We start from the raw sequence: 27,862 nt of genomic DNA on the forward strand, positions 1-27,862 counted from the left end.
AAATGTACACAAACTCCCCTGTATGAAACTATCTGGGCACCAGTGTTGATGGGGCTTGGATAAAACCACAATGGAGACCTACCTCAGGCTTCCGTCTCTCATGTCCCTTGAGGAGTCATCATTTTGAACTGACAGTTTTACATTTTGATTCTATGGGAAGGATTTGATTGTGTGCAGCCGCCCCTTGACATCTATGCCATGGGAGGTAATTATGAGGCAGTTGACTCACATACTGTAGGTCTTGAACTCATGGAGTCATGAAGATAGCAGCCACTTGATGCTTCAGTGTGTAAAATGCATAGTAACAGGAAATAAACGGGAGCAGAAAACCTGAACAATGTAAAACTAAGGAACTTAAATACAATAAATACTGTCTGTCTGATATCATTGCTGCCTGATATTTCATTCTTGACCAGAATAGTAACTTAATGGATATAAAAGTTAGGTTATTGTGGTATTGCTTTTGCTGTAACCACCTGTTACTTTGCAGTACTGTGCCACACCATTAATAACACGTATAAAAATTGCATTATTGCAGTATTTCTTTAGCTGTAATTATTGGTTATCTTGCAGCAACAAATTCAGTAACATGGGTATAATACACTGATAGTTCAAATTACAAACAGTAAATTTCTAAAGGATTTTAAGTACAAAAAAATGTGCAATTGCTCAATGTTTGGAGCAGAATTGATCATTTTGGGGTGCTGATAATAAGCCTATTGTTACAGACAATGTTTTGACAAATTTTGAAAAAGCAGATACCGTACATGAGCAGAAACTTGACAAGGCAGAACGGACAAGAACTATGATTAGGGAATACACTGGCAAACTGAACTAGGAAAGAATTCAGACCACACACAGAACAGAGAGGACTCCCCTGCATAACGAAAACAGGACGGATCCGTTTTGCAGCCCATAGACTTCTATTAAGATGGAATGAATAACGGAATTTTATTATGATGGAATTCCGTCATTGAATTGTGTTATGGTGCATGGTAACAGAATCCATAACGCAATTCACCTTTTACCACCAAACGAAGTGTGAACGAATATGAAATTCGCTCATCTTTAGTGAACATGCTATGCTTGGCACATCACGGAGTTTGGCCATACACCACGTGTGCTCAAATGTGATGCTCGAGTGTATTTAAAATGAATTTAGCCTCTATTTCGATGCAGAAGATCGCTGTACAGTAAGTGAATCCCTCAGCGTGAGTCCATGGCTTAGGAGTCCCTGCTCTGACTGCATATATATAGCTATGTCCATATATGGAGTCAGTGCTTGCGGACACCCCAGTGTACAGTATTTTAATCTAATTTAGCCTGTATTTCTGAAAAGTGTCTGCCAGGATTTGAACTCACAACATTTTGTATTAGAGACAAGGCACTTAGCCACTCAGCTATAATAGCTGCATAGCCAGTTCCTTAAAAATAAATAAATATGAGACTACTACTGTACTGTACTTAGTCCTATACAGTAGAAGTCTCATGTTATTTTTTTAGCACCTGGCTATGCAGCTATATAGTGTAGTGGTTAAAGTTCTGGGCTGTGGTGCAGAACCTATGAGTTCAAATCCCATCACAAACCTTTTAAGAAATAGAGATTAAATTAGATTTATATATTTTATATATTTTTTTGTAATTGTGAAAAATGTATGGCACAAAATAAATGTGTAATTACAAAATAAATATATATATATATATATATATATATATATATATATATATATTCACCGAATGAAGAGGCAGCACTTCCAGTTATTGGTGATAGGGTGACGACCCCAAAATTTATTCCCAGCAAATAAATATATATAGCTTGAGGAAGGCTCTTGTGAGCCGAAACGTCACAAGTTGCCATATTATGGGTGATTAAAACACTTTATTTCACCATCATTTTGGAGTGCAGTCCGACTTTGTTCGTCTCTACAAATCTTGGGTACAGCCATTGCCCTCTGCTGGACTTTGCACCCGCAACCCGGTTGGTGCTCCCGCTGGACTTTTTCTTCTTTTATATATATATATATATATATATATATATATCCCTTGAAACATGAGGATGAGGATGTTTAATGCTTACTTGTAATGGATATATAATAATTGAAATGGTTGCCCCTCTCTTTTTTTGTGTCTTTTTCCCCATATATATAGTTTAATCAGTAATCTTCTGCATTATTGTGCTTGTTATCTATATATGGGGGTTTCAGCAAACTTAATGTCATATTTACATGTGAAAGGTGTCCGAATGCAATACTGTACATTTCATCTTGCTTGCTTGTATCAAAATTGCCTGCAATGGGCACATCCCCATGGAGCAATAAAAGAGAGTGGTCTGGTATAATGAACCACATTTTCGTTTACTTAATGTAGATTATCAGATGCATGTACATAACTTACTTAGAGAGAAGATGGCACTGCGATACATTAAGGGAATATAGCTCACAGAGTGGGGCAGTATGCTGCTGTAAGCAATATTTTACTAGGAAACATTGTGTCTTGACATCTATGTGTTTATTACCATATGCCTAAACATTATTACAAAGCATATCTCTTCATGGCAAATGTATTCCCTTATTGCAGAAGTCTCTTTTAGCAGGACAACATGTCATGCCATACTGCAAGAATTGTGCAGGAATGGATTGAGGAATACGTCTGTGCCCACCTACCCACGCCAAGATTGTCTAAGTCAGGCAGGTCCTGCTCTAAACCTACCTACGCTGTTATGCATCTATATTCAGGAGATCACCCCCTGGACATATAGTGTGTTGCTCCTAGTTACCTCTGTGTGCATCAGCGACCAATGAGTGGAGGAGCAAACAGAGCTTTATGTATTATCTTAATCAAGGTAACCAATTAGATAAGTGCTCATGAATGCTACTCCCAGGATAGAAAGAAGCACATTCACACCTGAAGGTGCTACTCCTGCAAGACAAATTGTGCACAAAAACGTGCAACGTTTTGCCATTGTACGCCAAGCTTGCCACTTTTAAAAAGTGAGTGGAAAAGTGGCCATGAATAACTATATTAATTAGTTTCACTAAAGATTTATTATATTTTTTTAATAAAAGTAGCAAAAAAGTAGTAAAGTAGTAGTAAAATAGTTTGGATATGGAAACTGGACTTGCATTTCTAGGTAAAATTGTTATATTTGGTAAATTTAGTGCAATATACTCCAATGCCCGATCAAACAAAAACTGACTTTGAAAATTATCTTCATATTAAATTCCCCCATTGTGTTTTGGCAGCATGAGGGGGGTCATATGATATTAGATATTTGGTTTTAATATTACAGCTGATATACTAAATTACAAAATAAATGTTCATTAACTTATTTTTGACAGTAAATATATATTTTGGTCTTGTCCGTTTTCTTGTTTTTAATTAATTTAATTTATGACCTGTCAGCATGAGCAACCCTATTAAACTAGGTGAATTGCCTGGTAGGGTTGATCATGCTGATTATACCTTTCTTTTGTCAGTATGTTAAACTGTGGCAATATATGTGTATTTATTCATGAGCAAATGAGCACATTGGAGGGCCATTGGGTGGTGCTCAGCACATTTCCCCTTCCCTTGATAGACAGGGCTAGACATCAGCATGCTAGACATAGCATATACACTACTGGAAAACCACTCTTCACAATATGATAAGACTGTAACCTGGAGATAAATGGTCAGCATTGCATGAAGTCATTGTAGGTTTAACTCCCAGAAGAAACTTGTAGATTTTTTCTATCTCACTTAACGTATAATAAAAGGCTATATCCTTACTACATTAAGAATAGATGTTTTATATTCTTAGAAAGCTAATACATATTACTGGTGTGTTTATAATCATATAGTGTGCCTGTGAATCAACCAGAAAAATATATTAGCATTATTAGCATAGAAAACCTCTATTCCCCATAAAGTAAGACTATAGCCTCTTATTATGAGTTAAATGAGGAAGAAATAAATTACTTAATGAAATAAGTCTAGGAGTCTCTTTTGGGATTTCAACCTGGGGCATCTACATATTAACCACTTACTTTCAGGCTAAAATGTTAATCAAATTGAGTAAAGAGTGGTTTTATATTAATATATATTACTGGTTTCTTTATAATCATATATTGTGGCTATGAATAAACCAGTAATATATATTAGCTTTCTAAGGATAGAAAACCTTTATTCTCAACATCTGTGGCATCGGGCCTCTACACTGGTCGGGAAGGCACCAGAGCAGTGCCCGCCAGATCAGCATGATTTAATAGTACATAAAATTGCGGGAAGTCACTTCCCGCTATGACTTACTATTATGTCATTGATCAGGAAGGGGTTAACATACAGACAAAAGAAAGTTACCACTACTAGGCAGTATACTTGGTTTAATAAGGTTCATCATGCTGACAGATGCTCTCTAAGTTTCTTCATCTGTCACACCCATACACACATATTTATGTGCAAATTAAAAACATAAGTCTAAGTAATTTTGTACAATGTAGCAAACACCTGTATTACAATTATCTTTATTCCAAAAACTGTATAAAAATATACTTCTTCATTTATAAAAAATAGAACAGACATACAATCACATATATTCTGATCAAATAAATAACATTCAAACATATATTTGTTTTAAATAATTGTAATATGTAATATTTCTTTTGGTTTAATTTCAAAATTAAAGTGTATGCCTATGGCTAGGTTCATATCTCCATTGTGTACTCTGGTAGTTTGTTCTGGCAGGAAACCCAAAGTACACTGTCTCTGGCATAGCCAGACATCGCTGAGCACTGCTAGATCCCTATTCACTATAATGAAATCTGGCATACAGTGGGTTTTTGACATAAATGCTGCTGTATTTATGTATGAAGCCTACTAGATCCTATTAAAGCTTCTGAGGATCCAATAGTGCCCTCTTCCAGAACAGACTACTTAAGTACACATCAGAGATGTGAACAAAGCCTACTTTATATTTATTTACATTGTGTACGAGATAATGCAAAAAAAATTAAATTGTCAGTAAAGGCACAAAACTATTTTTCAGTATATTCTTATTACTTGTATGCACACTCCATTAGATTAAGCTTGTGTCCCAGCTTCTTATTCCTTCACTAGCCATTGTGGGGAAGTACTGTAGTTCTGACTGTATCTACAATAAGTAACTATGTGGGGGGTAATTTATAGAAACCTACATAGTTTATCATTACAAGGAAATAATTGAACAGTTTTCATCAGTCACTTTCATCTCCACCATACATAGCTGCAAGTTTTTTAAATCGAGGTCCCCAGTCATTAAGATATTGATAATCATGATTTTCATCAATCTCCAGGGATTCCAATGAGCTTAGCGACTCAGCAATGGAGTCATTACCTTCATAAGCATAGGTTGCTAGTGAGTCATATGGAGGAGCAGTTGTATCTGCATCATTTTCATTTATTCTTCTTTGAATAAAATCTTGAATATCAACATTTTCCCACAGAGGAACTGTTTTCCGTATATGAAATATAGTATCAGGGATGATATCTCTTCTCGGTTTATTTTCCTCTCTAGCTTCAGGATTTCTTAGTGCTCCAATATCAAAAGCTTGTGTATCCTCTTCACCTCCGCCTTCATCATTATAGGTCACAACATTATCTCGCACATCATCCTTTGAAATTATTAATGGTTCTTTTTTTCTGTGTCGCTTAAGAGCTGCAAAAAGCACCACTAATGCTAAAAAGCAAGTTAGAAAATTATTAATATTTTAAATTCACAACAAAAGTTAAATTAATTCAAAGGCTATGAACACCTTTGGGGGCAATTTTTTAAACATTTTATCAAATTACTAGAAATTTTGAACAGTTTCAGTTCCACTGCCATCACTTTTATTGTATCTCCAGATTATCTGGCTTTCTGTTTTACAGATAATTTGCTATAGAGCTGCTCTGACAGCTCTATGTGTAACCCTAATCTCTAAACTCCTGACGCTCATAAAAGCTGTCAGGAGTCCAGAGGTAAGGACTATACTTCAATTTTCTGTGAAAATGTAAATAGTCTGCAGATACAACAAAAGTGAAGGTCATAGAACAGAAACTTTTTTTGTGAATATGGCAACATCCCATACATGGTCATAAACTGCTGTATGAGCACATGGGAAGGCTCAGAAGGGAAGAAGCGCCATATGTTTTTTGGAGGACAAATTTTGCTTGAATAATTTTTGGGTGGCCTGTCATTTTTGGAAAATTTCAAAAAAGAACCCATTTTGGAAAAAAAAAACACCAGTTAATAAATGTCAGGGCTTTGACCCCAAAGGCATTTTATAGGATTGAGAGACACTTGACTGAGAAAAATAAAAATAAAAAATTCCAATAAAATATCACTTTATTTTTTTACATGGGGTAAATACACCAGATATTAATGGGAGTGACAGGCTAAACAAGAATCTACAATTCTTGCCACTTGATTGCGAAACAAGAATCTACAATTCTTGCCACCTGAAGCTCCAAAATTGCCATTGACAATGATTGGAGGGGGTGGTAATGGTGATGGTTCCAAGGTGCAACATACTTTTTGAGCAACGATTTATGATATACATTATGAATTTTCAGTTTGAGGTAGCTCTAGGCGAAATGCCACGGGGATAATTATGGTGACTATTTTAGGAGGACCAATAAACCTAGGACCTAATTTCTAAGGCTACTTTCACACTAGCGTTCATAGGTCCGTTCGTGAGCTCCGTTTGAAGGAGCTCACGAGCGGACCCGAACGCCTCCGTCCACCCCTGATGCAGTCTGAATGGAGCGGATCCGCTCAGACTGCATCAGTCTGGCGGCGTTCAGCCTCCGCTCCGCTCGCCTCCGCACGGACAGGCGGACAGCTGAACGCTGCTTGCAGCGTTCGGGTGTCCGCCTGGCCGTGCGGAGGCGTGCGGATCCGTCCAGACTTACAATGTAAGTCAATGGGAACGGATCCGCTTGAAGATGACACAATATGGCTCAATCTTCAAGCGGATCCGTCCCCCATTGACTTTACATTGAAAGTCTGAACGGATCCGCTCAGGCTACTTTCACACTTAGAATTTTTTTTAAGTTATTAATGCAGACGGATCCGTACTGAACGGAGCCTCCGTCTGCATTAATATGATCGGATCCGTTCAGAACGGATCCGATCGAACGCTAGTGTGAAAGTAGCCTAAGAGGAAACCTTTAACTTAATATTGCTAGTTGACAACCACACAAAGTCATTCACCCCTGGGTCTGTACCTGGCAAAGTTTTTTTTTTTTTTTATCAGCCATACTTTTATATCTGCTTCCCATATTTTTCAAGCTGCTTTGAACCTTACGCCATACAGAAAAGAGTGAGGATGTAAACCATTCTTCTTTAGGGATCCCCCTCCGCATGTTGATTGACAGGGCCAGGGAACGGGATCGTTCTCTGCTGGCCCTGTTTGAATTCAAAATATCGCGCCTGCGCCGTACCTGTCTTCAATCAGCGCAGGTGCACTGAGAGGCGTCTGCTGGCTCGGCTGCTCCATCCTCAATGCGCCTGCGCCGATAATGTCACATCTACACCCGGCGCAGGCGCATTGAGGATGGAGCGGCCAAGCGAGCGGCCACCTCTCAGTGTGCCTGCGCCGATTGAAGACAGGTACGGCGCAGGTGCGATATTTTGAATTCAAATAGGGCCAGCAGAGAACGATCCCGTTCCCTGGTCCTGTCAATCAACAAGCGGAGGGGGCGTCTTTAGGATCGGAGGGTGCGGCTGCTACCAGCAAGTAGCCGCCCTACTTGCTGGTAGCAAGGTAATTTGCATATTTTAAAATTGTGTTTTTAACAAATTCTACTGAACCGAAATGATTATTTAGCTTATATATGCAGAAATCGCACTATAGGGATTATAAGTAAACCCCCAAAAAATGAAAAAAAAACGGTTTAGGGGGTGACAGAAGCCCTTTAACCACATCCGGACCGCCTAACGCAGATCTGCGGTCCGGAGGTCGCAGCCCTGCGCTCAGCGACGCATATATGCGTCATCTCGCGAGACGCGAGATTTCCTGTGAACGCGCGCTCACAGGAGCGGAAGGTAAGAGAGCGGATCTCCAGCCTGCCAGCGGCGATCGCTCGCTGGCAGGCTGGAGATGTGATTTTTTTTAACCCCTAACAGGTATATTAGACACTGTTTTGATAACAGCGTCTAATATACCTGCTACCTGGTCCTCTGGTGGTCCCTTTTGTTTGGATCGACCACCAGAGGACACAGGTAGATGTGTAAAGTAGCACCAAACACCACTACACTACACCCCCCCTGTCACTTATTAACCCCTTATGAACCCCTGATCACTTCATATACACTCCCTGATCACCCCCCCCGTCATTGATCACCCCACTGTCATTGATCACCCCCCTATAAGGCTCCATTCAGACGTCTGTATGATTTTTACGGATCCACGCATACATGGATCGGATCCGCAAAACACATACGGACGTCTGAATGGAGCCTTACAGGGGGGTGATCAATGACAAGGGGGTGATCACGCATATAGACTTCCTGATCACTTCCCTGTCATTGATCACCCCCCTGTCATTGATCACCCCCCTGTAAGGCTCCATTCAGACGTCCGTATGATTTTTACGGATCCACGGATGCATGGATCGGATCCGCAAAACACATACGGACGTGTGAATGGAGCCTTACAGGGAGGTGATCAATGACAGGGGGGTGATCAATGCCAAGGGGGCGATCACGCATATAGACTTCCTGATCACTTCCCTGTCATTGATCACCCCCCTGTCATTGATCACCCACCTGTAAGGCTCCATTCAGACGTCCGTATGATTTTTACGGATCCATGGATACATGGATCGGATCCGCAAAACACATACGGACGTCTGAATGGAGCCTTACAGGGGGGTGATCAATGACAGGGGGGTGATCACCTCATATACACTCCCTGATCACCCCCTGACATTGATCACCCCCCTGTCATTGATCACCCACCTGTAAGGCTCCATTCAGATGTCCGTATGATTTTTACGGATACATGGATACATGGATCAAATCCGCAAAACACGTACGGACGTCAGAATGGAGCCTTACAGGGGAGTGATCAATGACAAGGGGGTGATCACCCATATAGACTTCCTGATCACCCCCTGTCATTGATCACCCCCCTGTAAGGCTCCATTCAGACATCCGTATGATTTTTACGGATCCACGGATACATGGATCGGATCCGCAAAACACGTACGGACGTCTGAATGGAGCCTTACAGGGGGATGATCAATGACAAGGGGGTGATCACCCATATAGACTTCCTGATCACCCCCCTCTCATTGATCACCCCCCTGTCATTGATCACCCCCCTGTAAGGCTCCATTCAGACGTCCGTATGATTTTTACGGATCCACGGATACATGGATCGGATCCGCAAAACACATACGGACGCCTGAATGGAGCCTTGCAGGGGGGTGATCAATGACAGGGAGGTGATCACCCATATAGATTCCCTGATCACCCTCCTGTCATTGATCACCCCCCTGTCATTGATCATCCTCCTGTAAGGCTCCATTCAGACGTCCGTATGTGTTTTGCGGATCCGATCCATGTATCCGTGGATCCGTAAAAATCATACGGTCGTCTGAATGGAGCCTTACAGGGGGGTGATCAATGACAGGGGAGTGATCAATGACAAGGAGGGTGATCAATGACAGGGGGGGTAAGGCTCCATTCAGACATTTTTTTGGCCCAAGTTAGCGAAAAAAATGTTTTTATTTTTTTTCTTACAAAGTCTCATATTCCACTAACTTGTGTCAAAAAATAAAATCTCACATGAACTCACCATACCCCTCACGGAATCCAAATGCGTAAAATATTTTAGACATTTATATTCCAGACTTCTCACGCTTTAGGGCCCCTAAAATGCCAGGGCAGTACAAACACCCCACAAATGACCCCATTTTGGAAAGAAGACACCCCAAGGTATTTGCTGAGGGGCATATTGAGTCCATGAAAGATTTAATTTTTTGTCCCAAGTTAGCGGAAAAGGAGACTTTGTGAGAAAAAACAAAAAAAAAATCAATTTCCGCTAACTTATGGCAAAAAAAAAATTTCGATGAACTCGCCAGGCCCCTCATTGAATACCTTTGGGTGTCTTCTTTCCAAAGTGGGGTCACATGTGGGGTATTTATACTGCCCTGGCTTTTTAGGGGCCCTAAAGCGTGAGAAGAAGTCTGGGATCCAAATGTCTAAAAATGCCCTCCTAAAAGGAATTTGGGCACCTTTGCGCATCTAGGCTGCAAAAAAGTGTCACACATCTGGTATCGCCGTACTCAGGAGAAGTTGGGTAATGTGTTTTGGGGTGTCATTTTACATATACCCATGCTGGGTGAGATAAATATCTTGGTCAAATGCCAACTTTGTATAAAAAAAAATGGGAAAAGTTGTCTTTTGCCAAGATATTTCTCTCACCCAGCATGGGTATATGTAAAATGACACCCCAAAACACATTCCCCAACTTCTCCTGAGTACGGCGATACCAGATGTGTGACACTTTTTTGCAGCCTAGGTGGGCAAAGGGGCACACATTCCAAAGAGCACCTTTCGGATTTCGCAGGCCATTTTTTATTATTAGGAGGACAGACAGGGTTATCTGTTGCCGAGACATTGAATGCCGAACAGTTTGCTGTCTTTTGGGTTCTCGGGTTTGGTATATTGCAGATCAGATTGACAGATTGACGGGTGGGGCTGAGGAAGAACCGGCGGTCATGGTACACACTGGCACCAATGACAAAGTCAGGGAGAGATGGAAGGTCCTTAAAAATGATTTTAGGGAACTAGGAGAGAAACTCAAGTCCAGGACCTCCAAGGTAGTGTTTTCAGAATTACTACTAGTGCCATGAGCGTCACCAGAGAGACAGCGGGAGCTTAGGGAGTTAAATAAGTGGCTCAGAAGCTGGTGCAGGAAGGAAAGGATTGGGAGTATGGAGAACTGGGCTGACTTCTCGATCGGTTACAGGCTTTACAGTAAAGATGGGATGCACCTTAATGGGAAGAGTGCAATTGCCCTGGGGGAAAAAATGATTAGACAGCTGGAAGAGCTGTTAAACTAGGATCTGGGGGGAGGGTCATACTAATAAGGGGCTAGAGATAGGGAATAGAGAGTGGGATATAGGAGGGGACAGTAGGCATTTAGTGGGGGCTGGAGTTAGTGAGGAAAGTAGAGAGAAGGCTAGGCAGAACTACCGTATATACCGATGAAAAATAGAACTGCTGATAACAAGAACCTATTACATACAAAAATCAACCAGGGTAACCCAAAAATCCCAGATATTCACTTTATAGGTAATATTAATTTAAAATGTAGAAGTCTATCAAGCAAAATAGGGGAGCTGGAGGCTATGGTACTAGAAGAACACATACTGTAGATGTAGTTGGTGTGGCTGAAACCCCCTAACATCACAGAGGAGATAGAAACACAACCAACCGTATAACCAAATAGAACGGGATACATAGGCTGGGACAGTGGTCATATTAGGCGATTTTTTTACTTCCCAGACATTGACTGGGGTCATGGTTCTGCATCAACCACAAAGAAGGGAAAGTTCCTTAGCTTGCTGCAGGACCACTTTATGGACCAGTTTGTAGAAGCTCCTACTAGGTTCAATGCTCTGTTGGATCTGGTCATTTCTAATGATGCAGAGCTTGTTGGAAATTTTACTGTTCGAGAAACACTAGGTAATAGTGACCACAATATAATTATATGCCCCTTAAACTATAAAAAGCAAACTCTGTCAGGTAGCGCAAAAACACAGAATTTAAAAAAGGATCATTTCCCTGGGTTGAGGGCAGGATTTCAGGGCATGAATTGGGAGCAGCTACTGTCACATAATAATGCTGATGATAAATGGGAGAGCTTTAAGTCCACATTGAGTAGTTGCACTAAAAAATGTATTCCTTTAGGTAATAAGTATAAACGGCTAACATTAAATCCCCCATGGCTTACAGCTACTGTTAAAAAATATAAATCTGAGTAAAAAATACAAATGGTAAAGGTGGGTTTGTCACTGACGATAAGGAAAAGGCAGAGCTACTTAAATGTTTTTTTTTAGTTTTTTTTTTTAGCTCTGTATATAGAAAAGCAGAGAAAGGAGCTGATATCTGTGGTGCTGGGACTGTTAGTACATCCAGTAATACACTCAATTGGCTAACTGTAGATATGGTCCAAGATAAGTTAAATAAGGTAAATGTAAACAAGGCTCCAGGTTCAGATGGATTACACCCAAGAGTGCTTAAAGAGCTCAGTTCAGTCATTGCTGTGCCCCTGTTTATAATTTTAAAGATTCTCTAGGTATTGGTACAGTGCCAAGTGATTGGCACAAGGCAAATGTGGTGCCCATATTCAAAAAAGGATCTAGGTCCTCCACAGGTAATTATATACTAGTTAGTTTAACTTATGTTGTGGGAAAAATCTTTAAAGGACTCTTAAGGGACTATATACATGAGCATGTGACTGTATAATATTATAGGTGATAACCAGCATGGATAAATGAGAACCTTCACAGACATATAACCAGCATGGGTTTACCAAGGACAGAAGTTGTCAGACTAACCTGATTTGTTTTTATGAGGAGGTGAGTAGTAGCCTGGACAGAGGGGCGGCTGTGGATATAGTGTTTCTGAAATTTGTTTTTGATACTGTCCCTCATAGATGTTTAATAGGTAAAGTAAGGTCCATTGGCTTGGAAAGTATAGTTTGAAATTGGATTGAAAACTGGCTGAAGGACCGTGTCCAGAGAGTTGAGGTCAATGATTCCTATTCAGAATGGTCCTGGGTTATAAGTGGTGTACCCCAAGGTTCAGTGCTGAGTCCTCTATTATTTAATTTATTTATTAATGATATTGAGTACGGGATTAATGGCACCTTTTCTATTTTTGCAGATGACACTAAACTGTCTAGTACTGTGCAGTAGTGATGAGCGGCAGGGAATACGTGTATATTCAAATTTGCAATATTTCACGAATATTTGGGTGAATATTTGTCGTATATTCGCAACTTCGAGATTATTTTCTTGATTGTGAAAAATTGACAATGTATTATTCGCGTAATGTGTGCTAAATACAGGCGTGGGTCACTTTTGCAACATTTTGCAAGCTGCTAGAAGCTTGCTGAGACTGGAGAAAATGGTTGGCATGGCATAACATTAAAAATGGCTTTATATGCAGCTAGAGTGCTCCAATATATTCACGATTGTGCTAATTGGCACCAATGATGCAAATATTTTGGTGCAATATGTGAAACTTCACATTTTAGCAGGTCTGCATGTATGTATGGACAGCAGAACCTATCACACTACTATGAGGATATAACCTACACTGACTATCTCCCACTAACTCTCTGTATTATATATATAAGCTATCTAACTATCTATCTAAAGTAGTGTGGAAAGCACAGAGCACCGCAATAACACTGTTGTCTCTCTCAGAACTTTAAAAAACTGTAGAAAATAGCTGCTGGGGAGGTTATTATATAGTAAGGGGTAGGCAATTTTCCTATTGGTTACTAGGGATGTTGCTAAGCACAGACAAAGATATTGCAGCCTTCTCATTGGCCCACAAGCAAGAAGGGAGGGTACTGATTTAAAAAAAAACAATCTAGAATATACAAAATTAAGAATATATATAACTATATTCTAAATATTTGCAAATTCTCAAAGTGCCGATATTAACGATTAATATTTGTGATTCGATTATTTGTGCCTAACACTACTATGCAGTCTATAGAAGAAGATGTCCATAAAATACAAGCTGACTTGAACACTCTGAGTGATTGGGCATCAACTTGGCAAATGAGGTTCCATAGTGGATAAATATGAAGTTATTCCTCTTGGTAGTAATGGTGTGCTTCATATGTCCTAGGGGTAATAACACTGGGGGAGTCACTTATAGAGAAGGTTTTGGGTGTCCTTGTAGATCATAGATTGAATAACAGCATACAATGTCAATCAGATGCTTCTAAGGCCACCAGGATATTGACATGCATTAAACGAGGCATGGACTCGCGGTGCAGGGATGTAATTATACCAGTTTACAAAGCATTGGTGCGGTCTCATCTGAAATATGCAGTTCAGTTCTGGGCACCAATCCATAGAAAGGACGCACTGCTGCTATTGAGACCGTGTCTAGATTTCCGAGTTGAATAACATCACTATCCGTGATCCTTATCCACTTCCCCTGATCCCAGATTCGTTCAACCAGATTGTTGGAGCTAAGGTGTTTTCTAAATTAGACCTAAGAGGGGCATATAATCTGGTTAGGATCAAGGAAGGGAATGAATGGAAGACTGTGTTTAATACACCAGAGGGTCATTTTGAGAACTTGGTCATGCCTTTTGGTTTGACCAATGCCCCGGCAGTATTTCAACATTTCATCAATGACATTTTTTATCAATTGGTAGGAAGGTTTGTTGTCGTATACCTGGATGACATATTGATTTATTCGCCCGACTTGGAGAGTCATCGAGAGTCATCGGGATTATTTGAGACAAGTCTTGCTGATCCTCCGGGAGAATAAGTTATATGCCAAGATTGAAAAATGTGTGTTTGCTGTTCAAGAGATTCCTTTTCTGGGCTACCTGCTTTTTGCTTCGGGCTTTCCCATGGATCCCGAAAAAATCTGTGCGGTCTTGCAATGGGATCTGCCCGAGAATCAGAAAGCGCTTATGAGGTTTTTGGGGTTTACCAATTACTACAGAAAATGTATCTTGAATTATTCCACTGTTGTCAAACCTCTGACTGACATGACTAAGAAAGGGGTGGATTTCTCTGTCTGGTCGGAAGAGGTGTTACATGCTTTTTCCATTATAAAGAAATGTTTTTCTTCTGCTCCCATTTTGGTGCAGTCTGATGTGTCTCAGCCATTTATTGTTGAGGTGGACGCATGAGAAGTGGGAGTTGGTGCAGTTCTGTTGCAGGGTCCTTCTGGCAGTGTCCTTCTCCTTCTCAAAAAACTCTCTTCTGCAGAGAGAAATTATGATGTTGGCAATAGAGAGCTGCTGGCCATTAACTTGCCCTTTGAGGAATGGCGTCATTGGTTAGAAGGAGCAATTCATCTCATTACTGTACTTACCAATCATAAAAATCTGGCCTACCAGGAGTCAGCTAAAAGTTTGAACCCAAGATAGTCTTTGTTTTTTACCAGATTTTTACCAGATTTAATTTCATTGTCAGTTTTCGCCCTGGGGTCAAGAATGTCAAGGCGGATGCCTTGTCGTGTAGCTTTCCTGGGGGGAGGGGGGTGATACTGAGGATCCTGGTCTGATTTTGGCTGATGGGGTGGTTGTATCCACCCTCTATCCTGAACTGGAGGCGGAGGTGTTAGAAGTTCAGGGAGAGGCACCTGATTCTTGTCCCCCAGGGAAGTTGTTTGCTACTTCTGAGCTTTGTTACAAGGTGTTTAAGGAGCATCATGATATTGTCCTTGCTGGACACCCTGGTAGCAGATCCACTGTTAATCTTATTTCTTGGAGATTCTGGTGGCCGGGTTTACATAAGAGTGTTGAGGGCTATGTGGCAGCTTGTGAGACCGGTGCACGTGCCAAGGTGACTCATACTCGGCCCTCAGGATCTCTTCTTCCTTTGTCGATCCCATCCCGTCCCTGGACGCACTTGTCTATGGACTTTATCACCGATTTACCTAGTTCTTCTGGGATAACGGTGATTTTGATGGTACTCGACCGCTTCAGTAAGATGGCACACTTTATTCCATTTTCTGGTTTACCCAATGCCAAAACTCTGGCTCGGACATTTGTTGATAACATTGTGAAATTACACAACATTCCCTCTGATGTGGTGTCTGATAGAGGGACTCAATTTGTTTCCAGATTCTGGAAGGCTTTCTGTACTCGCCTGGGGATTTGTTTGTCCTTCTCTTCGGCTTTTGACCATCAGTCAAACGGAACGCACTAACCAGAATCTGGAGACATATTTGATGTGTTTTGTCACTGAGAATCAGGAGGAGTGGTCCTCATTTTTGTTGTTGGCTGAATTTGCTTTGAATAACCGTCATCAGGAGTCCACTGATAAGTCACCATTTTTTGGTGCATATGGGTTTCACCCTCAGTTTGGTACGTTCCCTGGGAATAATTCCTGATGAGGAGAGATTTGCTTCTTCCTTATCTATCTGGCGGAAAATTCAAATCAATTTAAAAACAGATTTAAAAAAGAGGGGCGATAGGTATAAATGTATGGCTGACAAGAAACGTGTGTCTGGTCCGGACCTGAATGTGGGTGATTTGGTGTGGTTGTCCACTAATAACATTAAGTTGAGGGTGCCATCCTGGTAGTTAGGTACAAGATGTATTGGTCCATACAAGATCTCTGTCATTATTAACCCCTTAAGGACCGGGCTCATTTTCACCTTAAGGACCAGGCCATTTTTTGCAAATCTGACCAGTGTCACTTTAAGTGCTGATAACTTTAAAACACTTTGACTTATCCAGGCCATTCTGAGATTGTTTTTTCGTCACATATTGTACTTCATGACACTGGTAAAATAAAGTCAAAAAAATGAATTTTTTTGCATAATAAAATACCTAATTTACCAAAAATTTTGAAAAATTTGCAAATTTCAAAGTTTCAGTTTCTCTACTTCTGTAACACATAGTAATACCCCCAAAAATTGTGATGACTTAACATTCCCCATATGTCTACTTCATGTTTGAATTATTTTGGGAATGATATTTTATTTTTTGGGGATGTTACAAGGCTTAGAAGTTTAGAAGCAAATCTTGAAATTTTTCAGAAATTTACAAAAACCCAATTTTTAGGGACCACTACAGCTCTGAAGTCACTTTGCAAGGCTTACATAATAGAAACCGCCCAAAAATGACCCCATTCTATAAACTACACCCCTCAAGGTATTCAAAACTGATTTTACAAACTCCGTTAACCCTTTAGGTGTTGCACAAGAGTTATTGGCAAATGGGGATGAAATTTGAGAATTTCATTTTTTTGCCTAATTTTCCATTTTAACCCATTTTTTCCACTAACAAAGCAAGGGTTAACAGCCAAACAAGACTGTATCTTTATTGCCCTGACTCTGCTGTTTACAGAAACACCCAATATGTGTCTGTAAACTACTGTACGGCCACACAGCGGGGCGTAGAGTGAAAGGTGCGCCGTATGGTTTTTGGAAGCCAGATTTTGCTGGACAGTTTTTTTGACACCATGTCCCATTTGAAGCCCCCTGATGCACCCCTAGAGTAGAAACTCCATAAAAGTGACCCCATCTAAGAAACTACACCCCTCAAGGTATTCAAAACTGATTTCACAAACTTCGTTAACCCTTTAGGTGTTGCACAAGAGTTATTGGCAGATGGGAATGAAATTTGAGAATTTCATTTTTTTGCCTAATTTTCCATTTTAACCCATTTTTTCCACTAACAAAGCAAGGGTTAACAGCCAAACAAGACTGTATCTTTATTGCCCTGACTCTGCTGTTCACAGAAACACCCAATATGTGTCTGTTAACTACTGTACGGCCACACAGCGGGGCGTAGAGTGAAAGGTGCGCCATATGGTTTTTGGAAGCCAGATTTTGCTGGACAGTTTTTTTGACACCATGTCCCATTTGAAGCCCCCTGATGCACCCCTAGAGTAGAAACTCCATAAAAGTGACCCCATCTAAGAAACTACACCCCTCAAGGTATTCAAAACTGATTTTACAAACTTCGTTAACCCTTTAGGTGTTGCACAAGAGTTATTGGCAGATGGGAATGAAATTTGAGAATTTCATTTTTTTGCCTAATTTTCCATTTTAACCAATTTTTTCCACTAACAAAGCAAGGGTTAACAGCCAAACAAGACTGTATCTTTATTGCCCTGACTCTGCCGTTTACAGAAACACCCCATATGTGGCCGTAAACTACTGTACGGCCACACAGCGGGGCGTAGAGTGAAAGGTGCGCCGTATGGTTTTTGGAAGCCAGATTTTGCTGGACAGTTTTTTTGACACCATGTCCCATTTGAAGCCCCCCTGATGCACCCCTAGAGTAGAAACTCCATAAAAGTGACCCCATCTAAGAAACTACACCCTCAAGGTATTCAAAACTGATTTTACAAACTTCGTTAACCCTTTAGGTGTTGCACAAGATTTAATGGAAAATAGAGATACAATTTCAAAATTTCACTTTTTTGGCAGATTTTCCATTTTTTATTTTTTTTTCCAGTTACAAAGCAAGGGTTAACAGCCAAACAAAACTCATTATTTATGGCCCTGATTCGGTAGTTTACAGAAACACCCCATATGTGGTCGTAAACTGCTGTACGGGCACACGGCAGGGCGCAGAAGGAAAGGAATGCCATACGGTTTTTGGAAGGCAGATTTTGCTGGACTGTTTTTTTGACACCATGTCCCATTTGAAGCCCCCCTGATGCACCCCTAGAGTAGAAACTCCAAAAAAGTGACCCCATCTAAGAAACTACACCCCTCAAGGTATTCAAAACTGATTTTACAAACTTCGTTAACCCTTTAGGTGTTGCACAAGATTTAATGGAAAATAGAGATACAATTTCAAAATTTCACTTTTTTGGCAGATTTTCCATTTTTATTTTTTTTTCCAGTTACAAAGCAAGGGTTAACAGCCAAACAAAACTCATTATTTATGGCCCTGATTCGGTAGTTTACAGAAACACCCCATATGTGGTCGTAAACTGCTGTACGGGCACACGGCAGGGCGCAGAAGGAAAGGAATGCCATACGGTTTTTGGAAGGCAGATTTTGCTGGACTGTTTTTTTGACACCATGTCCCATTTGAAGCCCCCCTGATGCACCCCTAGAGTAGAAACTCCAAAAAAGTGACCCCATTTTAGAAAGTACGGAATAGGGTGGCAGTATTGTTGGTACTAGTTTAGGGTACATATGATTTTTTATTGCTCTATATTACACTTTTTGTGAGGCAAGGTAACAAGAAATAGCTTTTTTGGCACGTGTTTTTTTTTTTGTTATTTACAACATTCATCTGACAGGTTAGATCATGTGGTAATTTTATAGAGCAGGTTGTCACGGACGCGGCGATACCTAATATGTATACAATTTTTTTTTATTTATGTAAGTTTTATACAATAACTTTTTTTTAAAACCAAAAAATTGTTTAGTGTCTCCATAGTCTAAGAGCCATAGTTTTTTCAGTTTTTGGGCGATTATCTTGAGTAGGGTCTAATTTTTTGCGGGATGAGATGACGGTTTGATTGGCACTATTTTGGGGTGCATATGACTTTTTGATCGCTTGCTATTACACTTTTTGTGACGTAAGATGGCAAAAAATAGCTTTTTTTACACCGTTTTTTTTTTTTTTTTACGGTGGTCATCTGAGGGGTTAGGTCATGTGATATTTTTATAGAGCCGGTCGATACGGACGTGGCGATACCTAATATGTATACTTTATTTTTATTTATGTAAGTTTTACACAATGATTTTATTTTTGAAACAAAAAAAAATCATGTTTTAGTGTTTCCATAGTCTAAGAGCCATAGTTTTTTCAGTTTTTGGGCGATTATCTTGAGTAGGGTCTCATTTTTTGCGGGATGAGATGACGGTTTGATTGGCACTATTTTGGGGTGCATATGACTTTTTGATCGCTTGCTATTACACTTTTTGTGACGTAAGATGGCAAAAAATTGCTTTTTTTACACCGTTTTTTTTTTTTTTTTTTTACGGTGGTCATCTGAGGGGTTAGGTCATGTGATATTTTTATAGAGCCGGTCGATACGGACGTGGCGATACCTAATATGTATACTTTATTTTTATTTATGTAAGTTTTACACAATGATTTTATTTTTGAAACAAAAAAAATCATGTTTTAGTGTTTCCATAGTCTAAGAGCCATAGTTTTTTCAGTTTTTGGGCGATTATCTTGAGTAGGGTCTCATTTTTTGCGGGATGAGATGACGGTTTGATTGGTACTATTTTGGTGTACATGCAACTTTTTTGATCACTTTTATTACCTTTTTTGGGAAGTAAGGTGGGCAAAATTTCAATTTTCTCATAGTTTTTATTTTTTTATTTTTATGGCGTTCACCGTGCGGGGAAAGTAACATGACCGTTTTATAGATCAGGTCGTTACGGACGCGGCGATACCTAATATGTGTAGTGTATTTTATTTTTTTAATTTTTATTCAGTGATAAATGTTTTTTTTTTTATCTTAACTTTTTTCACTTTTTTTTTTTTTTTTTTGACCCAGACCCACTTGGTTCTTGAAGATCCAGTGGGTCTGATGTCTGTATAATACAGTACAGAACCTATATAGGGTTCTGCACTGTATTTTACTTACACTGAACAGATCTATGCTTTCAGCACAGATCTGTTCAGCACCATGGACAGCAGGACGCCTGAGCAGGCGTCCTGTTGCCATGGGAACCTTCCCCGTCTGCCACAACTTCGCAGACGGGGAAGGGTAAGGACGGGGCTCTCGGGGGGATGCCTGGGGGCTCTCTCCCTCTCCCATCGGGGGGCTGCAAAGGCACAGCAGCCCCCCGATGGGAGAGGGAGGGAGCTCCATGCACTGTTAACCTTTTCCATACAGCGGTCCATACGGACCGCTGTATGGAAAGGGTTAAACGGCTGACATCGCATCAACGATGTCAGCCGTTTATACCAGGGTGCCAGCAATGTGCTGGCACCCTGGTATATCCACTAGAAACCAACGATTATTCAAGGGGAGGCGGGCGGGGGATCGCGATCCCGCCTGCCGCACCGCCCGCCTCCCGCAACGCCCCCACTGCCTGCGACACCCCCCCTGCACCACCCGCCGCCATCAAATCATGCAGGGGTGCAGGGGGAAGGTGAAATCTTGATCTTAGGCACTCTGAAGTTTCTGATCCCCGCGGTCAGGGACCGCGGGGATCAGAAACTGCAAAAAGCGCAGCAAACCGCAGGTCTGAATTGACCTGCGGTTTGCTGCGATCGCCGACACGGGGGGGTCAAATGACCCCCCCCTGCGTTGTTACGGGATGCCGGCTGAATGATTTCAGCCGAAATCCCGTTCCGATTAACCCCCGCGGCGCCGGAATTCAGATTTTAAGTCAGGACGTACCGGTACGTCCTCGGTCCTTAAGGACTCGGGAAATAGGGCGTACCGGTACGTCCTCGGTCCTTAAGGGGTTAATCTGGTTTATTTTCGCCTTGAACTTCCGCAGGGTTGGAAGATCCATAATGTATTCTATAAATCTTTGTTAAAAAGTTATGTGGAACCTGCTGTACCATCTTCCTTGCCACCTCCACCTGTCATGGTTGATGGGAATCTGGAGTTTCAAATTTCCTAAATTATTGACTCTTGTCGATGTGAATGCCAGTCGGGTGTGTGAGACAGTGACAGGTCTCACGCAGCTTAGAGGAAAGGAAGGGGTGGATAGTGCGGTCCACACCCCTATTCCACCACAGGTGAGGCAAGCTGGAGATAATAAGGGCATGGCATAAAGCACCTCCCAGGGTGTCAGCAAGGGGGAAGTGTTGTCTTGGGACAGAGACTGTGACAGAGGCCTGGAGGCTCTGTGAGTGTGGTCTCAGCCAGGCAAGGCTGAGGGGCCATGAGGCTGGGTGGTAGCCTGGAGTTGGGGGACGTAGCGACGCCTGGGAGGGTCGCAGGGCCATAGTCAGGCAGACTACTGAACCCAAATCCCCCACAAGAAACAGTTAACTGGAGACAGTGGGCATACTGTGCTCTGTACAGCAAGGAGGCTGTGGGACATTTGGCTGACAAAGCGGCATGAGTTCACAAGGTGTGAACTCTGACCTAAGTGAGTCAGGAAACTTTGTGTTTATTATTTTGTCATTTTGTTGTTGCTGGTGTTGCACAATAAATGCAATGTTTGGACATTATATAGGTGCCTGGTGAAGTAACCTGTGAGAATGACCCCCGGAGAAGAGCTAAACCCCCACAGGTGCTAAGGGCTTTTCACAGAGCCCACCCTGATAACGTTGGTCCTGGGTGCTCAGAGGTCGCCCGTAGAAGGGGGGTACTGTCACCACCAGCTCTGGGAGAGATCTTAGAAGTTCAGATAGATGGAAGACTCATGAGTCGATCTGACAGATCTCTATTGTTTTCATTATTGCTGACAGGTTTCCACCCCTTCGCAGATGTTGCTCGTTATCAGTCAGGTGACCACTTTATATGTTCTGCCTTTCACTGGTTTCCCTGCAGCTAATAGTTCTTCTGAGGAGTGCTCTGCTTGTGTGGTGATTCTCCTGTCCCAGTTGCTTCTCAAGCTAAGTCATTTCCCTTTTCTTGTTGTGTCTGTCCTGACTAGGCTTCAGGGAGACACTGGCTCCTACAGGTTGGTAGGAGCTAGTTGCCTCTATCCCTTATCACTAAGCTGAGGGTTTGGTGCAGTGTGTCAGCAGTCTAAGGTTCTCGTGCATGTGTATTTCTACCTTTTGAGACTTGCACATGTGGTTGGCAGCTTAGGGAGAAAGTCAGGGTTTGGTAGGAGGTGACCTCTTTATTCTCTAGGCTTGGGGCCTAGTCTGTAGTTGTTTTGTTGTTGTTCCCTTTGGTTGTCTTTCCTTCCCTGTACCACCCGTGACAGTGCCACTTCAGCAGGAGGTAGGGGACTAGGGGCCCATCTTGCACGGGGGCCCACCAGGGGATTCATCTGTTTCCCTTTGGGCCAGTCTGAGCCTGAATAAGGTGATTTATTAGGAAAAAGCTCTATGCGTATTGGTGAGTATACAGTATCTAAAATCCCTTTCTTCAGGAGCAATAAACATGAACAAACACTGTAAAACACACATTTAAATGGTTATACAAAAGTAGCACAAGGCAAATCACATGACATTTGTGTTCATTTCCGGTTATGTGACCTCTAAACCGGAAGTACGTTCCATATTTCATTAGTGGAACGCATGATAAATACAAATATAACCTGTAAAATAAGTAAACATGCGCTATAAAATGTTGGTCAGAATAAAAATAGTGCTGTGCCAAACCTATTATACTCTATTGAGCCAGCAGTATAAGAAAATAATTACCATATCATGCAGGAAACCAAGAGGTCCAGACTGGAAGGAAACTGCCCTTTACTTCCGGTGTGTGCTCCAGCATGGTATTTATTCATCTCCTTTTTATTGTAAACTAGATAAGAAGCACCATTTCTTTTAGGATAAAGTATTTATTTTCCAGAAATAGGTTTACAATTGCTTCCCATTACTTTTCGAAATATCTCATGTGGCCCTTCTTTTCTTTCTAATGGGCGGTGCATTCCATTCTGACACACACTGCCCTCAACCTGGCAGTGCTTTCTGTGGTAGAATACTCTGCCTCATGGAATAGGATATTCCATGAATGGATGGTCTAAAACGTCCAGTCAGAGATGCAGCCTTACAGTAGAAACTCCCAAAAAGTTACCTTATTTTGGAAACTAGGGGATAAAGTGCCAGTTTTATTTATACTATTTTGGGGTACATATGATATTTAATTGCTCTATATTATGTTTTTTGTGAGGCAAGGTAACCAAAAAATGGTTGTTTTGGGACTGTCTTTATTTTTTACAACATTCATCTGACCATTTAGATTATGTGCTATTTTTATAGAGCAGGTTGTTACAGATGCAATGATATCAAACATGTCTACTTTCTTTGTTTTAGGTTTACATAATAAAGCATTTTTTAAATAAAATTATGTTTTTGTGTCTCCATATTCTGAATGCCATATTTTTTGTATTTTTCTGCCGATCGTCTTGTGCAGGGGCTCTTTTTTTGCAGGAAGAGTTGACATTTTTATTGGTACCATGTTTGAGTACATATGATTTTTTGATCATTCATTATTATTAGGTCATGTGATATTTTTATAATGCAGATCTTTACAGACGTGGCAACACCTAAGGCTACTTTCACACTAGCGTTCGGGCGGATCCGTTCTGAACGGATCCGCTCATAATAATGCAGACGGAGGCTCCGTTCAGAACGGATCCGTCTGCATTAAAATGGCAAAAAAAAAGCTAAGTGTGAAAATAGCCTCGGACGGATCCGTCCAGACTTTCAATGTAAAGTCAATGGGGGACGGATCCGCTTGAAGATTGAGCCACATTGTGGCATCTTCAAACGGATCCGTCCCCATTGACTTACATTGTAAGTCTGGACGGATCCGCACGGATCCGCACGCCTCCGCACGGCCAGGCGGACACCCGAACGCTGCAAGCAGCGTTCAGCTGTCCGCCTGTCCGTGCGGAGGCGAGCGGAGCGGAGGCTGAACGCCGCCAGACTGATGCAGTCTGAGCGGATCCGCTCCATTCAGACTGCATCAGGGCTGGACGGCTGCGTTCGGGTCCGCTCGTGAGCCCCTTCAAACGGAGCTCACGAGCGGACCGACGAACGCTAGTGTGAAAGTAGCCTAATATGTATACTTTTTATTATTTATTTAGGTTTTACACAATAGTAGCATTTTTTAAACAATAAAATGTTTTAGTGTCTCCATAGTCTGAGAGCCATAGCTTTTTTATTTTTTGACTAATTGTCTTAGTTAGGATCTCATTTTTGTGGGATGAGGGGACGGTTTTATTGGTACTATTTTCGGGGGCATACACCTTTTTGATCGCTTGGTGTTGCACTTTATGTGATGTAAGGTGACAAAAAAATGGCTTTTAAAATGTTTTTTTTTTTTTACATTGTTTAACTTAGGGGTTAGGTCATGTGATATTTTTATAGAGCTTGTTGTTACGGACACTGCAATACCTAATATATATGCTTTTTTTTTTATTTAACAAAAAATGATGTTTTAATATCTGCATGTTCTGAAAGCTATGTTTTTTTTTAAATGATTTTCATATATAGGGGCTCAATTCTTGCAGTATGAGGTGACAGTTTTATTGGTACACTATTTGTGATGTAAGGTGATAAAAATTGAATTTTTTTACACAGTTTTTATTATTATTATTTTTTACGGTGTTTATCGGACAGCGTGGATCATGTGATATATTTATAGAGCCGGCCATCACGGACGCGGAAATACCAAATATGTCTATTTTTATTTTTTCTATTTTTAACATTTGTTTCAATTACTTAATTGGGGCTTTTTTATTTTTACATGTGAAACTTTTTTTTTAATTTTATTTTTTATAAAACACTTTATTTTTTATTTTTTTATTTTACACTTTGAGTCCCCCATAAGGTCATGCAAGACCTTTGGGGGACATTTACATGTAACTAAAATTTTTATTCACTATTTATTTCTCCTGTAACTAGGGCTAACATAGTAGCCCCAGTTACAGGGCAAATACACCCCCAGAGAGGATGCACAGCAGTATACAGCGCTGTACAGCCTCAGTTCAGGGAAGACTCCTGACTCCTGCAGCTCCTGCACTCTCCCGACCCCGGTGATCACATGAATATCGCTTCCTGATCTGTATGCACAGCACTAGTTGAGCATTGTGTAAACAGCGATCTAGAACGCCAGGGACACCTGGGAACTGTTCCTGCCTTCTCTCTGGGCTGCCCTGCTGTCACTTACAGCGAGCCCCCCGCTCTGCAGCTGCATGATTAGCATGCAGCTGCCATCTCTGAATGGATGTTCTAAAACGTTCAGTCAGAGATAAACAACCACCCATAGGAGGTTTATAGTCTATGGGCTGTCATAAGGTGGTTAAAGAAAACCTATTTCTGGAAAATAAATACTTTATCCTAAAAGAAATGGTGGTTCTTATCTAGTTTACATTAAAAAGGAGATGAATAAATACCAAGAAAATAATAAATTAAAATGATACCATAAAAGATATAAAAAGATATATTGAAAGAGAGTACACAAAAAATGTTTTTTTTTAAAAGAAATTATAAGTATTAAAAAGTAATAAAAACAGAAAAAAAGAAAAAAAAAGTAATACAAAGTACCTATAATTGTAATGTTAGTAAACAAAAAAAATCCTAAATGCTTTTATAGTCCTCAGTATCAATAATTGGCAAATTCCAGGGTTTCATAGCTTCCATAAGGAGTTAATGTGTTAAATGGAAAATCCAATACATCTCCTTTCTACAATGTTGTACATAGGAATTTGGTATGATGTTAATCTCAACCCACTAGGATCACCATTATTTTTATCCGAAAAATGTTTAGATACAGTGTTTAAGGTACTAACGGTTAATATTTGAACAATATTGATTTAATCGTTCTCTTAGCGATTGTGTTGTGTGGCCAATATATTGGAGACCGCAGGGGCATTGTAGCATATATATATATATATATATACACTCACCTAAAGAATTATTAGGAACACCTGTTCTATTTCTCACTAATGCGATTATCTAGTCAACCAATCACATGGCAGTTGCTTCAATGCATGTAGGGTTGTGGTCCTGGTCAAGACAATCTCCTGAACTCCAAACTGAATGTCAGAATGGGAAAGAAAGGTGGGCTACAACAGCAGAAGACCCCACCGGGTACCACTCATCTCCACTACAAATAGGAAAAAGAGGCTACAATTTGCACGAGCTCACCAAAATTGGACTGTTGAAGACTAGAAAAATGTTGCCTGGTCTGATGAGTCTCGATTTCTGTTGAGACATTCAAATGGTAGAGTCCGAATTTGGCATAAACAGAATGAGAACATGTATCCATCATGCCTTGTTACCACTGTGCAGGCTGGTGGTGGTGGTGTAATGGTGTGGGGGATGTTTTCTGGGCACACTTTAGGCCCCTTAGCGCCAATTGGCCATCGTTTAAATGCCACGGGCTACCTGAGCATTGTTTCTGACCATGTCCATCCCTTCATGACCACCATGTACCCATCCTCTGATGGCTACTTCCAGCAGGATAATGCACCATGTCACAGAGCTCGAATCATTTCAAATTGGTTTCTTGAACATGACAATGAGTTCACTGTACTAAAATGGCCCCCACAGTCACCATATCTCAACCCAATAGAGCATCTTTGGGATGTGGTGGAATGGGAGCGTCGTGCCCTGGATGTGCATCCCTCAAATCTCCATCAACCCCAAGATGCTATCCTATCAATATGGGCCAACATTTCTAAAGAATGCTATCAGCACCTTGTTGAATCAATGCCACGTAGAATTAAGGCAGTTCTGAAGGCAAAAGGGGGTCCAACACTGTATTAGTATGGTGTTCCTAATAATTCTTTAGGTGAGTGTATGTGTGTGTATGTATATATATATATATATATATATATATATATATATATATATATTGGTACTTGAGCCCCAGTTCATATGGTGTTTCAATCCGATGTTTTCTTCCGTAATAGTTATCAATACCTCATCCATATCATGAGACATAGTGTCACAGCACTTGCAGTGTCTGGAACCGAACCTATATGAACCTACATTCTTCCAAAATTGATGCAAGCTCTATCCAGGTCTCTAAGATTTTTGGACATGATGGAGCTAGCAGATTTTTTTGCGTGTGGGCATTACGGAAAGTGACAGTTGGTCGGTTGGGTAGTTCATTAGCTATAATGGGGTACTTACTAAGGATGGACCAATGTTTTCTTAATATTTGTTTAATTAAAGTGTGATCTGACTTGTATTTGGTAATAAAATTGGAGCAATATATTCCATTATTTTCTCTTATTTATTTTCTTTTATCACAAAATACAGTTCAGATAATCAGGTACAATTTCTGCTTATTACTTTTATAATTATCCAATGTGGTTCTTTTCTTTCCAATGGGCTTTCTAACAGGGTGGTGCGGTCCACAGAGCAGTGTGTTCCATTCTGACTCGCACTGCCCTCAACATGGTGGTGCGTTCTGCGGTAGAATACTCTCACTCATGGAGTATGATATATTTCAATACGCTTCACGCTGTAGTGCACACCGGAAGTGAAGGGCCGTTTGCTTCCAGTCCGGACCTCTTGGTCTCCCGCATGATATATTTACTTATTGTATTTTTCATCCTATAAGA

The 27,862-nt window shown here is 40.8% G+C and overlaps 1 protein-coding gene across 1 annotated transcript in view; it reads right to left on the reverse strand.

The window, feature by feature from the left end:
• Window positions 1–4,681: 4,681 nt before the first annotated feature.
• Window positions 4,682–27,862, reverse strand: part of LOC122938332 (cadherin-9-like) — a 147,656-nt gene continuing 124,475 nt past the window's right edge. The window contains exon 8 of the mRNA XM_044293782.1: window positions 4,682–5,692. Coding sequence (XP_044149717.1) covers window positions 5,211–5,692 — 482 coding nt within the window. The 3' untranslated portion in view covers window positions 4,682–5,210. The remainder of the gene's footprint in view (window positions 5,693–27,862) is intronic.

This window comes from Bufo gargarizans, chromosome 5 (genome assembly GCF_014858855.1).
Source record: "Bufo gargarizans isolate SCDJY-AF-19 chromosome 5, ASM1485885v1, whole genome shotgun sequence".
Lineage (NCBI taxonomy): Eukaryota > Metazoa > Chordata > Amphibia > Anura > Bufonidae > Bufo > Bufo gargarizans.